This window comes from Thamnophis sirtalis, unplaced genomic scaffold (genome assembly GCF_051295495.1).
Source record: "Thamnophis sirtalis isolate CommonGarterSnake01/CBP01778 unplaced genomic scaffold, rThaSir2_p1.2 scaffold_2, whole genome shotgun sequence".
Taxonomy (NCBI): domain Eukaryota; kingdom Metazoa; phylum Chordata; class Lepidosauria; order Squamata; family Natricidae; genus Thamnophis; species Thamnophis sirtalis.
This window is the reverse complement of record NW_028261382.1, coordinates 82,627,886-82,641,800: the sequence shown is the minus strand read 5'-3', so window position 1 is coordinate 82,641,800 and position 13,915 is coordinate 82,627,886. Positions and strand designations below refer to the sequence as shown.

Genomic DNA, 13,915 nt, shown 5'->3' with positions numbered 1-13,915 from the left:
AAAGAATTCCATGTTCAGTTCCAGCCGTGCATGGTTTTCATTAGGAACGCTTATACCTTCTAGATTTTTTTGGGGAAAAAAAATTAGTTTCCATTTGCTTAGGCAATTTTCACTGTGTCAAAAAATGCTGTCTTAAAGCCAGACTTTTAATAAAGCCCCCCCCCCCAAATTATTTGACTGCATCTACTCATGAAAACAATCGTAAGCATTTGTTTTCATATTTCCCTCCACCATTGAGGTGATTAGGAAGTTATACAAGGTCTGGTATATCTGCACTCCTCAATTATTCTTGCAAGATGCCTCTGAAGCAAGATAACTTGAGAGATAGTTTAGTGTCATCCAGATATAGTCATTATTCAGTGGTAATCTGATGAATGAAGATATGTGCCCTTGGACAGGGGTCTCCAATCTTGGCAACTTTAAGACTTGTGGACTTCAATTCCCAGAGTTCCTTAGCCAGCTTTGCTAAGTCCACAAGTCTTAAAGTTGCCAAGGTTGGAGACCCCTGCACTACGATAATGTTGCAGCATCCAATTTGGGTCGGTTACTGGGACCAGAGGTTTTTTTTTTTGTCTTCTGAGATTTTGGATTCGTGCTGGAGCCCATCCTCAGGGAATTCTCTGTGTCACAGAAAGAGGTTGCCTGAGGATGGGCTCAAGCACGAGTCTAAAAGCTCGGAAGACAAAAAAACCTCTGGTCCTGGTGACCGACCCAGATTGCATCCTGCACTGGTAATCTGAATTTGATTTTTCCTGGACAAAGTCCAACATTATCCACTACACTACAACAATTTTTTAAAGTTACATAACATCTGAACTTAGGTTAGGACCAAACCAGATGAAACCACCATTCCTGAGGCAACATAGCTCTTAAACTTGGATTACGAGCATAGAATTATATTAGGAAAAGTCTACATACAGCAAAGTCGTTTCTCTCCCTGATGACTTGGGTTATAACTTTTATTGTTAATGGTCATGTTTGGAGCTAGTGGAAATACTAATCTGAAAATCTAGAAGACATCACACTGGAGAATTTTGGTCTAGACCATTGGTCACCCAATGGTTAGTGGATCTACGGTGAAAATTTTGGTGCTCCGCAGAAAAATTATTTTATTTTTTATATTGCACTAAATACTATTTATCTTTTTCTGAAAAAAAATCTCATATTAGTGGTCCACGGGATTTAAAATTATGAATTTAGTGATCCTTGAGGTCTGAAAGGTTGTTGACCCCTGGTCTAGAGTAGAACAACATGGACATCTTCCAAATATCCTGACTTCAACTTGTAGAATTCCCTAGTCAACAATGGCTATCAGAAACAACAGCTTAGATTCCCTAACTTAGAAGTTTTCTTGCCTTTTTGAGGGAGGCTGGTTTCATCCAGACAAAGCTAATCATGTCCTTCATTGACATCACACTAAACTAGAGTTTGTTTTGTCTAATTAGGGTTCATTGAAACTTTTAGGCCACAAGCCACAATTTAAACCTATGGATTGAAGATCATGGCTTGATTTAGCCTGTCCTATTCATACAGCTGTATTAGAAATGATGATTTACAATTTGCTTCTGTGTTCTGCCCAAGCCCCTGCCAATTTATAGAAGTGCATAACAGCGGCTAAAATAGGTGAAAAACCAATCCACATCAATCCCAAAACTTTGCTAATTTGTCTTGTTAAAATAAATAAAATGGAAAAATCCTGACTTTCTCCCCATGTATATCTGGTAAATATAATAGAGATTCTTCCTTTCTAGCCTATCTAAAAATTGCTGAGAAAATTGAGGATGATTGTAACCAGCTAGGATTTTAAGTTATGGAATTGCACATTTTGTAATCGTTGTTCTCTTCATCCATTTTATTCCGAGGCATTTTAAAGTGTACACAGTGTGCTCTCAGCTAATGCATATTCATACAAATAGCCTCATTGTTTGAAATGCTAACAGACATGCTGGAAAGAGCATGCATCCTGCAGACAAGTAGCGTGAATGCTGTTTTAAGCACGGAGATTTCTGCTTTAAAAATTTCCACCAAGCCTTGAAACATCCACAAAACAATAGAATCCACTTGACTGATTAAGGAACATTCTGGAACACACCTTAGTGCCACAAAATGAAGCACGGGTGCAAAAAGGACCACTTACATCACTTATATGAAGAAAACGTCAGCTTTAAATTCTAAGTGCAGGGCAATTTCCATCTGAAAATCTGCCAGGGTTGAAGAAGAAGAGAGGTAAGCAACCTGAAGCCCAAGATCAAATATGCCTCCAGGGATTCTTCTATTTGGAGGCAAGAATCATGCGAATATTCCTAAAAGAAGCTTAACATATTTAAGAAGAACAGTCACAAAGTCCAGGGGGGATGGGAGTGAAACAAACAATCAAATCTGCAACAGCATCACTTCTCTGTCCCCAATGTGGCTCCTGACGCTGGTATTAAAGTTGTTCACCACTGAAATAAATCAGAGGAAATGTGCTTTTCTAACAAGATCTTGGGTTTTTTTTTTCCTTGTCAAAATTGCTTTGATGTCGTTTCACTTTTCAATCATATTTTGGAAATAGAATTACAGTAGTCCTTGACTCGTGACTTTTGAAGCTAACAAAAGTTGTGAAAAAGAGTGAGGTATACCCAATCCCTCCACTTAGAATTGTTGTGGCATGTCCACCTTCAAAATTTGGCTGATTGGCAAAGGCCATATATTTATGACAATTTCAGCATCCTGGCTTCATATGATCACCATTTGCGACTACTCAGCCTTGTGCCAAACCAAGTCAATGGGGGAAGCCGGAATCAGTTCATAATGGCAGTGATTCATTTAACAACCATTGCAAAAAAAAGTTATAAAGTCAGGTGTGACTCACTGAAAAATTGCCTTGCTTAGCAACAGGAATTCTGGTTTCAACTGTGGCCATAGGACCGACTACCTGTATACAGCTTAGTGACAAGAAGGTTAAAAAGTAAGTACTCCACTCCTCTGCCCACAATACAATCTCTAAAGCCACCAGGCTCCAAATTTTGGGCTTGGACAACCTGGAACTACACCGCATATTGGTCTGACCTTGGCATAGTACACAAAATTGTCTGCTACAACGTCCTACCTGCCAACGACTACCTCAGCTTCAACCTCAATAATAAATGAGTAAACAATCGATACGAACTCAAGGTAAACCGCTCCAAACTCGATTGCAGAAAATACGACTTCAGCCGTGGCACGACAAAACCGCGCTCGACTAAAGCGCGCCCGATTAAACCGTGTCGCTGACGTCATCAACAGGGCTACAACAGCGAGCGCGGAGAAAGAACGGCGCTTTAAATAGCGCTTTGAAAGCAAGCCGATTCAAGTTAAGGTAAGGGTTAGGTTTAGGGTTAGGTTTAGATTAAGGGTTAGGGTTAGGGTTAGGTTAAGGGTTAGGGTTAGGGTTAGGATTAGGTTTAGGGGGTTAGGTTTAGGGGTTAATTTTAGGTTTAGCGTTTACAGCGTGCTTTTTTCTCCGCACTGTTGTCGCGCTGTGATGACGTCAGCTACGCGGTTTCGTCGAGCGCCCTTTAATCGAACGCGGTTTTGTGGTGGAACCGACTTCAGCAACAGAGTGGTCAATGCCTGGAATGCTCTACCTGACTCCATTGTGACAGCCTCAAACCCTCACAGCTTCAACCTTAAACTGTCTACTGTGGACCTCACCCCATTCCTAAGAGGTCTGTAAAGGGGGCATACATAAGCACACCAGCGTGCCTACCGTCCCTGTCCTACTGTCCCCATTTATTCATACCCATTTCCTTTGTTCATGTCCATGTTTATTCTTATATCTGTTATCTTGTAAATGTTTGACAAAGTATATAAATAAAAAATAAAATGAAAAAAACATGCTTTTTCTCTCTGGAGCCTTAAATTCCGGGGTCAGCTAGAACTTTTTCTTTCTTCTATCTTTCTAAACAGAGCTAGAGAATCAGAATCACGTATTAGGGCCTCTTTATAAAGCCTTAGTAAGACCACATCTGGAATACTGCATCCAGTTTTGGTCATCATGTTACAAAAAAGGTGATGAGACTTTGGAAAAAAGTGCAAAGGAGAGAAACTAAGATGATCAAAGGCCTGGAGGCTAAAACATATGAAGAACGGTTGGAGGATTTGGGCTGGAGGATTTGGGTTTCGCTAGTTTAGAGAAAAGAGGGACAGACGGACATGATAGCAGTATTCCAGTATTTGAGAGGTTGCCACAAAGAAGAGTGGGTCAATTTATTTTCCAAAGCAAGAGAAGACAAAAACAATGGATGGAAACTAATCAAGGAGAGAAGCAACCTGGAATTAAGGAGAAACTTCCTAATAGTGAAGACAATTAGCCAGTGGAACAGCTTGCATTCATTGGGGGTGCTTCGTCATTGGAAGTTTCTAAGGAGACTGGACAGTCACTGGTCTGAAATGGTATAGGATCGCCTGCTTGAGCAGGGGGCTTGACTAGAAAACCTCCAAGTTTCCCTTCCAGCTCTATTCTGATTCTGATCAACATATGGATGACATTATGGCTCTCTAAGGAAAGGAGTGGGGAAAACATCTCTAGTTCTGAAGGGCTGTAACCACTCAACAAAACTCATCATTCCCAGGCTGACATACAACACTTATACAATTACAAAGGGCTTAGGAATTCAGCAACTGTGTATGTGCATTTTTTTAACAAAAGAAAAGGGCATGTGAGGACAACAGCTTTTCGTCACTCAATTGTGTCTTCCTGTGCTGTTCATTCAAACCTCTCAAGAAACATTTTCTTATCCTTTTTGAGCTCAGGAGTTCCTAATTTCTCTTGAGAAGGCCTAACTGCCCCATCCACTCATCCACCAGGGCAACTTTTACAGCAAATTATGGTCAAGCAGCTCCCAATTATTGGCAGTCCTTAACTTACAACCATTCACTTACTGACTGTTCAAATGGCACTGAAAAAAAGTGACTTATGACTGTTTTTCACACTTACAACCATTGTTAGCATCCCCATGGTCATGTGATCAACATTCAGAGGCTCAACCACTAGTTCATACTTAAGATGGTTGAAGCATGATCCCCTTTGTGACCTGCTGACAAGCAAAGTCAATGGGGAAGCCAGATTTACCTAGCAACCATGTTAGTAACTTAACTGCAGTGATTCATTTCACAACTGGGAGAAGAAAGATTGTAAAATGGGGCAAAACTCATTTAACTGTCTCACTTAGCAAAAGAAATTTTGGGCTCAATTTTGGTCATCAGTCCAGAACGGTTCCACCACAAATGCGCGAACGACAAAAGCGCACCTCACTAAACCGCGGTGACAAAACCGCGCGACGAAGGAGCACCGAATGAGCCCTGAAGCGCGTCGACAACAGTGCGTCGACAGAAGCACGATCTAACCTAACCCAAAACCTAACCCTAACCCTAACCCTAAACTTAACCCTAAACCTTACCTTAACTTAAATCGCGCTTCTGTCAGCGCGCTGTTGTCGACACGCTTTTGACATCGCGGTTTTAGCGCCGCGGTTTTGTCGGCGCGCTTATGACGTTCGCGCTTTTGTCGGGTCACGGCCCAGAACTACCTTTACATCTGTCTTTGTAGCATCTTGCCAGAGCACCTCTGAATGGCATCTTGTAAATGATAAGCCCTATATTGGGGTGTCCAATTTTGGCAACTTTAAGACCTGCAGACTTCAAACTCTCAGAATTCCCCAGGCAGCCATGCTGGAATTCTGGGAATTGAAGCTGGAATTCTGGGAGTTGAAGCTGGAATTCTGGGAGTTGAAGCTGGAATTCTGGGAGTTGAAGCTGGAATTCTGGGTGTTGAAGCTGGAATTCTGGGTGTTGAAGCTGGAATTCTGGGAGTTGAAGCTGGAATTCTGGGTGTTGAAGCTGAAATTCTGGGTGTTGAAGCTGAAATTCTGGGTGTTGAAGCTGGAATTCTGGGTGTTGAAGCTGGAATTCTGGGTGTTGAAGCTGGAATTCTGGGAGTTGAAGCTGGAATTCTGGGAGTTGAAGCTGGAATTCTGGGTGTTGAAGCTGGAATTCTGGGAGTTGAAGCTGGAATTCTGGGAGTTGAAGCTGGAATTCTGGGAGTTGAAGCTGGAATTCTGGGTGTTGAAGCTGAAATTCTGGGTGTTGAAGCTGAAATTCTGGGTGTTGAAGCTGGAATTCTGGGTGTTGAAGCTGGAATTCTGGGTGTTGAAGCTGGAATTCTGGGAGTTGAAGCTGGAATTCTGGGAGTTGAAGCTGGAATTCTGGGTGTTGAAGCTGGAATTCTGGGAGTTGAAGTCCACAGGTCTTAAAAGTTGCCAAAACTGGACACCCCTGCCCTATGCCACGTATTTTTCTGTAGTCTCTCCATTTTTTTCCTGCCCCCATCAATAAAGGCCTGCTCTCCTTGCCCTAAAGCAGTGATGGTGAACATTTTAGGCACCGAGCATCCAAACTGCGGGCATGTGCATGCCCAAACTGAAAGGTGCACAGACATGGGTGTGGGTGCATAGCAGAGACCCGAAGACCAGCTGGGCAGCGGGAGGCGGGGCATCCCAACTCTGGTAGCGCGGCAAGAGGTAAGATCTTTTTCTTTTGTGAAGATTCTTGTTTTGTCGTTTGCAGGGAAACAGAAGCTCACGAAAGAAACGCCACTGAGATCTGACCTAGGGTGATTCATTGCATGGCAGCAGAGAGGCCCCTGCATGCCACATCTGGCACGAGTGCCATAGGTTCGCCATCATGACCCTAAAGTTTCATGACCTTGCCGAAAAACAACTGCAGGAGCCTTGAAGATGCAGGCCTGGGCTTTCCCTTCTAAAGGCCACCCTGTGGTTTACTAATTCACATAAGCGGCAATGCAGTCTTGACACGTAATGGCACCCGAGATTCCCACCCCCTAATAACCACCGTTGAAGATACACACAGAGTATTTTTGTCTCTAATGAACTGAAGCGTGCCGCTGTTTATTTGGCATTTTCAGACTCTTTCAGAAAGAGTTGAACATAACTCTACCGATCTGCGTAAAGCAGAGATATCTCAACACACCATGGAAATGTAACACATGTGACATCTCAATCTTGGCCATACACAGGAACTGAATTCAGCCCCGAACAAGATACTGTAGGCTTCTTTATTCTAACTGACTTAACCGAGATAAAAGCATAAAATTGATATTTAGAGTGAAAAATACATTTTAGAACACTAACTATTTTGTGGTGCTCTCCAAGCTTGGTGGTTTTGCTTGCAAATGCTTCATTATCTGATTGGGCAACATCCGTGCACTGATGATGTTAGCAAGTCATGTAATGAAATGTGTGCGAGACAATAACTAAACTCAGAGACTACCAAGGATTCCACAGGTCAACCCTGAGCCACATACTGTATATTCTCTCCTGTTGGAACGATTAATTTTGTAGCCTTTAATTTGCTGATCTTTGGCACTATTCCAAAAAGGCAATTCACTTTCCCATTGGTAAAATAAAGGCTAAGCATTTTGTGCATAAATAAATGAACTGGGATTTAGACCCACAGGCAAATTCAACATTTTATCCAACATTCTTAATGTTTAACTGTTCTTAAAACAGTTTTTTTTTAAAAAAAACAACAACAACAAAGGAAGGACCCTAGGAGTTAGAAGTCTTGGTCTTTGATTTTATGGCTCATAAAAAGGCTACAACATCATCACTGCTATCGTTAAAATAACACTCTTACATATTCTATTGCATTTTATTGTTGCCCATCTCGCCACACAGCCACTTTTTTGTGGCATCTTACAAGGGCATTTCTGACAAGTAAGCTGCAAATCTAAAGATATTGTGCGTATGTTTAAGAACCTGTTAGTCAATTGAAATTTCACTTATAGAACACCTATAGAACATAACTACCTTTAAGATTTTTAACATACCGTACATCCATTTGGGATTTTAAAAAAATATGCACTGCATACATCCCCTTAGATTTAACTCTCAAAGTAACTTTATAAGGTATCCAGGATTCCTCTTTGCTCCCAGTTCTAGATTTAAACTATGGTACCCCACCACCAGCCCACATCTCTGGATCTATCCCTTTGGCTGTTCTTTTATGAGATGTACAGTGAGAATCATGGTTGTTTATGCAAGTCATCAGTCTTACTAGGTGACATGGACCAGTCTTTACCTCTAAGAGCAGCCAACCCTGCAGGAGAGTTGTGAAAATAAAACTCAGGGGGAGATGACTGAGAAGAGTTGTGAAAGATTCCAGGGCAGCCACACAAGGCTTTCTTTTTTTAAACATGCAAAAATTCCGTAAATTATTCGTTTCCCTTAACACGTTTGCAGGATGCCGCTCCATTCGGAGACTCTGCCGGCCAGAAGTCGGTGCGCTGGCTCAACTCCCCCCTCGCCCTCAAATTGCGCGATGCTCTTCGGAAACCGCCACCGGCTCTCTCCCCGCCCTCCCCCCCCCCAACAACTCATGCCGCTGCCTCGCCTCGGCTGCCCGACTCTCTTACCTTCTCTGGCTTTCAGTAAAACTGTATTGGCTACAATGTTCTCCAGCTCCATGGTGCTCCAGCTTGGAAGATGCTGCGGCGCCACACAACCCCGAAGGACAAAAACAGAAGGGCGAGGAGGGAAGGGGGGAAAAGCGGAGGCGAAAATCGAGGCTCTCGAGGGGAGAACCGGCTGTTTCCTCGCAGTCGTCTTCGAAAGGCCGGTGTCCACTCCAGCTTTTTTTAAAAAGAGGCCGCCAGCATCCTAGACCTCAAGGTATCCCTTCCCTCCAGCCCAGCGCTGGATCTCCGGTTGCTCGCAGGAGGATCGAAGGAAGATCCGGCAGGGCGTGAGGGGGAAGCAGGATCCTCTCTTCCCCCACCTTTGCAACAACCGCCGCAATGCAATCCAGGCAGAGAGAAATCCTCTTAGCCGCGCTCCTTCGTTCCCCCCTCCGCCAGCGTACCCACGGCTTTCCGGCGCCGGCGAAGCTCTTCGCCTGGGGCGGGCGGAGGGGGTCAGCAGCGCTGAGGAAAAAAGCCCCCCCTTAGCCTCCTGCCCAGCAAAGCATGCCCGGGGAGGGGGCAGTGGAAACAAGAACTCTAAAGCTCAGCCCCGGGGAGATGTGCAGGCGGAATTGAGGGGCGCGATCCTTCTTCTCGCCCGCCGCCCAAGCAGTGCCGATCGGGGGGTCCTTCCAAAAGGGGAAAGCGAGTTAAAAGGGAAATTCTTCCCGCCGACGCAGAGCGGAGAGAGCGCGAGGAGGGGGAAAGCCAAGGCGAGACCGCTGGAATCTTTCTGTCCCAGCAGGAAATAGCAGGGATACTAGAAAGAGCCCGTAGCGATCAAACTGGCTACAAAACGTTCCAAGAGGGCGGGGCTCCGAGCTGGTGACGTCGACACCCACGGGGGAGGGCTCCGATGTGTCAACGTTCGAAAGAGTTATGTAATCGCCTCGGTCCCACCTTTAAAAAAAACATTCCCGAGTGCATGCTGGGAAATGTAGTTTGGCAAGGAAAGAGCTTGAAAGTTTGGCCAAGGAAAGGTTGGCTCCAACCTTGACAACTTTAAGCCTGGCGGACTTCAACTCCCAGATTTCCCCAGCCAGTAAAACTATTCGTTTTTATTGTTCAGTGAGACATTTATTAAAAATGAGTCCCCCGTCCCCCATTTTACATACCTTTCTGCCACAGTTGTTAAGCGAATCATTGCACTTGATAAAATCGATTGTTAAGTGAATGTGGCCTCCCCATTGACTTTGCTTCTCAGGTTGCAAAAGGTGATCACATGACCTTGGGACACAGCAACAGTCATAAGTATGAAACACTTGCCAAGCAGCTGAATTTTGATCACATGATCATGGAGAGCTGCAAAGGTCGTTACTGTGAAAAAACGATCATGTCACTTTTTTCAATGCCTTTGTAACTTTGAACAATCACAAAATGAACTATTGTCAGTCAAGGAGTACCAGTATGAAGTCTAGCCAAGAATGAGCATTCTCTGGTTCCTTAGAAAACCTGAGGATACATCTCCAGAGGCTGGACAGCTGAACTAGACATACAGTTATGAGGCCACTGCCATATATTCCCGTACAGTTTTGTACCGTATTTCCCCACAAATAAGACGGTCTTATTTTCTTTTGACCCCCAAAATAAGCGTTTGGCCTTATTTTCGGGGAATTCTTATTATTTTTGAGGTGCAGGAGGCCACGAATGTGGTCACCTCGTGGTGGCTGCTGCTGTGTTGCAATATTTTCAGGGAGCGCTTATTTTTTGGGGAGAGGGCTTATTTTAACGCATGCGCTCAAAAGCCCCATTAGGCTTATTATCTGGGAAGGTCTTATTTTCAGGGAAACAGGGTATATAGTTAGATGGATTGTGTGTCTATGTTTACTTCTCTTCATGATGTTCTCATCATATGCTAAAGACCACGTCTAGCCAATCTATGCATCTGAGGAACTGAGCTGCAACTCAGGAAGGCAGATGCTTGTTAACAAAATTTGCTAAATCGGAAAAAGCGCCACCAGGCTCTTCCTGATTTTTCACCACCATGGATCAGTGTTTCTCAACGTAGGCAACCTCAAGCTGTGTGGACTTGAATTCCCAGAATTCCAAAACCAGCTTGCCATAACACACCTCTACTACAATGTTGTCAAGGTATTATCGTTAAGATACCAGTGAGCCCTTGAACAACAGGCCAATTTGTAAGGAATGAGTTGAGGCTAATTTACTAGATATGCGCTCAATCAAGATTCTATTTGCTGGTTTAGAAGTAGATGGTTCAATGGGTCCTTACAGATTCAATGGGCAAACCATGGTTAATGAGTTAGCAGCTTTTTCAGTCCGAAGTAGGATCTTTTTAAGTTGAATCCCTTAAATAAAATGATAGTCATACAAACGGAACACTCCTCTTTTTTCTCTCTACCAATTTGAAATGACAGGAGGGAAAATTAATGCATTACACTCTTGAGAAGCAGAGAAGTAAACAAAGCTAGTGAAGAAGCGCACAATTTGCAAAACAAAAGCCAGGATTTGGGGAAATTGATGCATTTGGCCCCATGGCACGCAGAATTCTGTTGTTTTAGCGTATCTGATTTTTGGTTGGGCACAGCCAACCTATAGCTACCATATAGCCTAAAAGAGTAGCCTGTGGTTTATGGGTACAGGGAACCTCTTCAATATACCCCAAATCAGAATGAGAGGTTTCCAGGCTGCTTGACTTCCCCCTGTGGACTTTCTTTTTTTAAACTTGTGAGTGTATGTTTATAATTATCACATGCAAAAGTAGGCAGGACTCCACACTGGCAGCTTATATATTATTCATTTATCTTTTCCCGTTCCATTCAGAGGGCATTCAAGGCTATTAGGCATCAGCTAAATTAAACTGAGATGCAGAGAAAACCACAAGCTCGCTGCTTGGCTGTAAAAACCTATAAAAAGAAATTTTCCTCCTATCTCAACCCCAAAAGATCCTTTGCCATCAATATTGCCCTGTGGGTCACATCTTGGTCACTGCTTAAGGAAAACAACGCATTTTACTTCCTAAAGACCTTATTCTCAGGCTACTTCTGCAAATTAATTAGGACTGGTCTTCAGAAACCAAAAACCACAACTCAATGAGTAGACACTCATTGTTCGCTGCACCAAGTAACGGACTGCAATGGGAAGTGTCCATTTTCTCACGTAAAATGAGTTTTTGGCTTTGCTGAAGTCTCTGCCCCACCTGGCTTTTAATTTTACTGTTTAAAACATTCGTGACCCGTCAAAACCGCGGAGGACAAAATCGCGCTCGATGAAAGCGCGCATTTGACGTCATCACAGCGCGACGAAAAAAATTAAACATTGAAATAAAATTAAAATTAAAGCAAGCCGATTCACATAAAGGTAAGGGTTAGGTTTAGGTTTAGGGTTAGGTTAAGGGTTAGGGTTAGGTTTAGAGCGTTAGGGTTACGTTTAGCGTTAGGTTAAGGGTTAGCGTTAGGTTTAGTGTTACGTTAACGGTTAGGTTTAGGGTTAGATTTAGGGTTAGGTTTAGGGTTAGATTTAGGGTTAGGTTTAGGCTTAGGTTTGTGGGGGTTAGGGTAAGGTTTTCGCTTTATTTTTAAATTTTTCGATCACAGCGCGATGTTTTCGTCGCGCTGTGATGACATCAAATGCGCGCTTTCGGCGAGCGCGATTTTGTCCTCCCCGGTTTTGTGGTGGAACCAAAACATTTCTTAAAGCAAGTGAGAAACTGATCTGCTGGGACATGCCAATTCTAGTATTTACTTTTGGGTTTTTTTTTTAAGTGCTCCTGGGTCTTCTCAAGATACGGTAAGGGAAACAACGGAAACCTGCCTTTGTTTGAAAGCCAGCTCAATTGCCGAAAAAATAAGACTAAATTGAATGAATGAAGGGATCATTCTTGGGGACTAGAAGAAATGACAGGAACAATCATACTTCCTGCTTTCTGGTAAATGGCCGTTTACACGATTGCATTTAGTTTTGGTTGCCCCAATACAAGAGAGATGTTGAGACTCTAGAAAGAGTGCAGAGAAGAGCCACAAAGATGATTAAAGGATCTGGAGGCTAAACCTTCTGAACAATGGTTGCAGGAATTGGGTACATAACAGTCTAATGAAGGATAAGGGTGACGTGATGGCAGTCTTCCGATATTTGAAGGGCTGTCACAGAGAAGAGGGGATGATGACAAGAAGTAACAGATGGAAGTTTATCAGGAAGAGATCCAACCTAGAACTAAGGAGTAATTTCCTGACGGTGAGAACAATTAATCAGTGGAATGGTTCACTTCCAGAAGTTGTGGATGCTCCATCACTGGAGGCTTTTAAGATGACACCGGACAACCAATTTGTCTGAAATAGTGTAGTGATGGCTAACCTTTTTCTGATCACATGCCAAATGTGGGGGGAGTGCAGGGGGGGTCGTGCATGGGTGTGCCCATACCCATAATGCTATGTGCATGACCCCGCGTGGATGCACACACAACCCGTCCTCCTCCCTGCTTTTGGCCTGTGAGGGACCCCTTTTTCATCCTCCCCAGGCTCCAGAGGCTTTCTAGGAGCCTGGGGACGGTGAAACCAGCCTCCCCCGCCCCCCAGGCAGCTTCCCTGAAGGCTCCGGAGGGCAAAAAACAGCTCTATGGACAAACCGGAAATCCGGGTTGCCTGTATGGCTGTTTTTCGCCCTCCAGAGCCTTCAGTAGGCTTCCCACAGCCTCAGGAGGGCGAAAAACGGCCCTATGGGCAAGCTGGAAATGACTTCCGGTTTGTCCGTATGGCTGTCTTTTGCCCTCCGGAGCCTTCAGGCTTCCCTGAAGGCTATGGAGCGCGAAAAACAGCCCATCACGCAAACCAGAAGTCTGTTCCTGAACTTGGGGTTTGCACGTTGGGTGTTTTTTCGCCCTCAGGCAGCTTTAGGGAAGCCTACGGAGGACGAAAAACGGCCGAAAAAGAAGGCTGAAGTTACGTACTGCAGCTGACATGGCAACGCCTCACGTGTCCTAATAAATGGCTCCCCGTGCCACCTGTGGCACGCGTGCCATACGTTCACCATCACGGGTATAGAGCTTTCTGCCTGAGCAGAGATTGGACTAGAAGATCTCCAAGGTCCCTTCCAATTTCGTTATTCTGCTATTTTACAGATAAGACTAACAGAAGATAATATTTGTAGCTCAGGGTCAACTATAGAATTATTGGTGCTACCCAAGCGTAGCACTGATAATTGTTTGCAGATGTTACATCTTCACCAATGATGGATGTTACCTGGGTTCAATACTGAAACATCTGCCAGCAAACAAGCAAGCTCAGAGGCCATCAAAAACTTTTCACAAACAAGAACTCAAGATGTTTCTGTCAAACTTTCTCCCTCCTATTTGTGGGTTTTAAAGTTTCCATCAGTCCAGTTCAGAAGACAAAAGTGTTTTCCTGTCATTTCTCTAGAAAAATGCCCTGGTGACTAAGAAAAAAGACAAATTCTCAGTAG

At 43.9% G+C, this 13,915-nt stretch overlaps 1 protein-coding gene across 2 annotated transcripts in view; it reads right to left on the bottom strand.

Moving 5' to 3' along the window:
• Positions 1-9,266, bottom strand: part of LOC106547508 (G protein-coupled receptor kinase 5) — a 91,015-nt gene extending 81,749 nt beyond the window's left edge. For both annotated transcript variants that reach the window (XM_087706226.1, XM_014064713.2), the window contains exon 1: positions 8,456-9,266. In XM_087706226.1, coding sequence (XP_087562352.1) covers positions 8,456-8,507 — 52 coding nt within the window. In that variant the 5' untranslated portion in view covers positions 8,508-9,266. The remainder of the gene's footprint in view (positions 1-8,455) is intronic.
• Between the last annotated feature and the right edge of the window lie 4,649 nt (positions 9,267-13,915).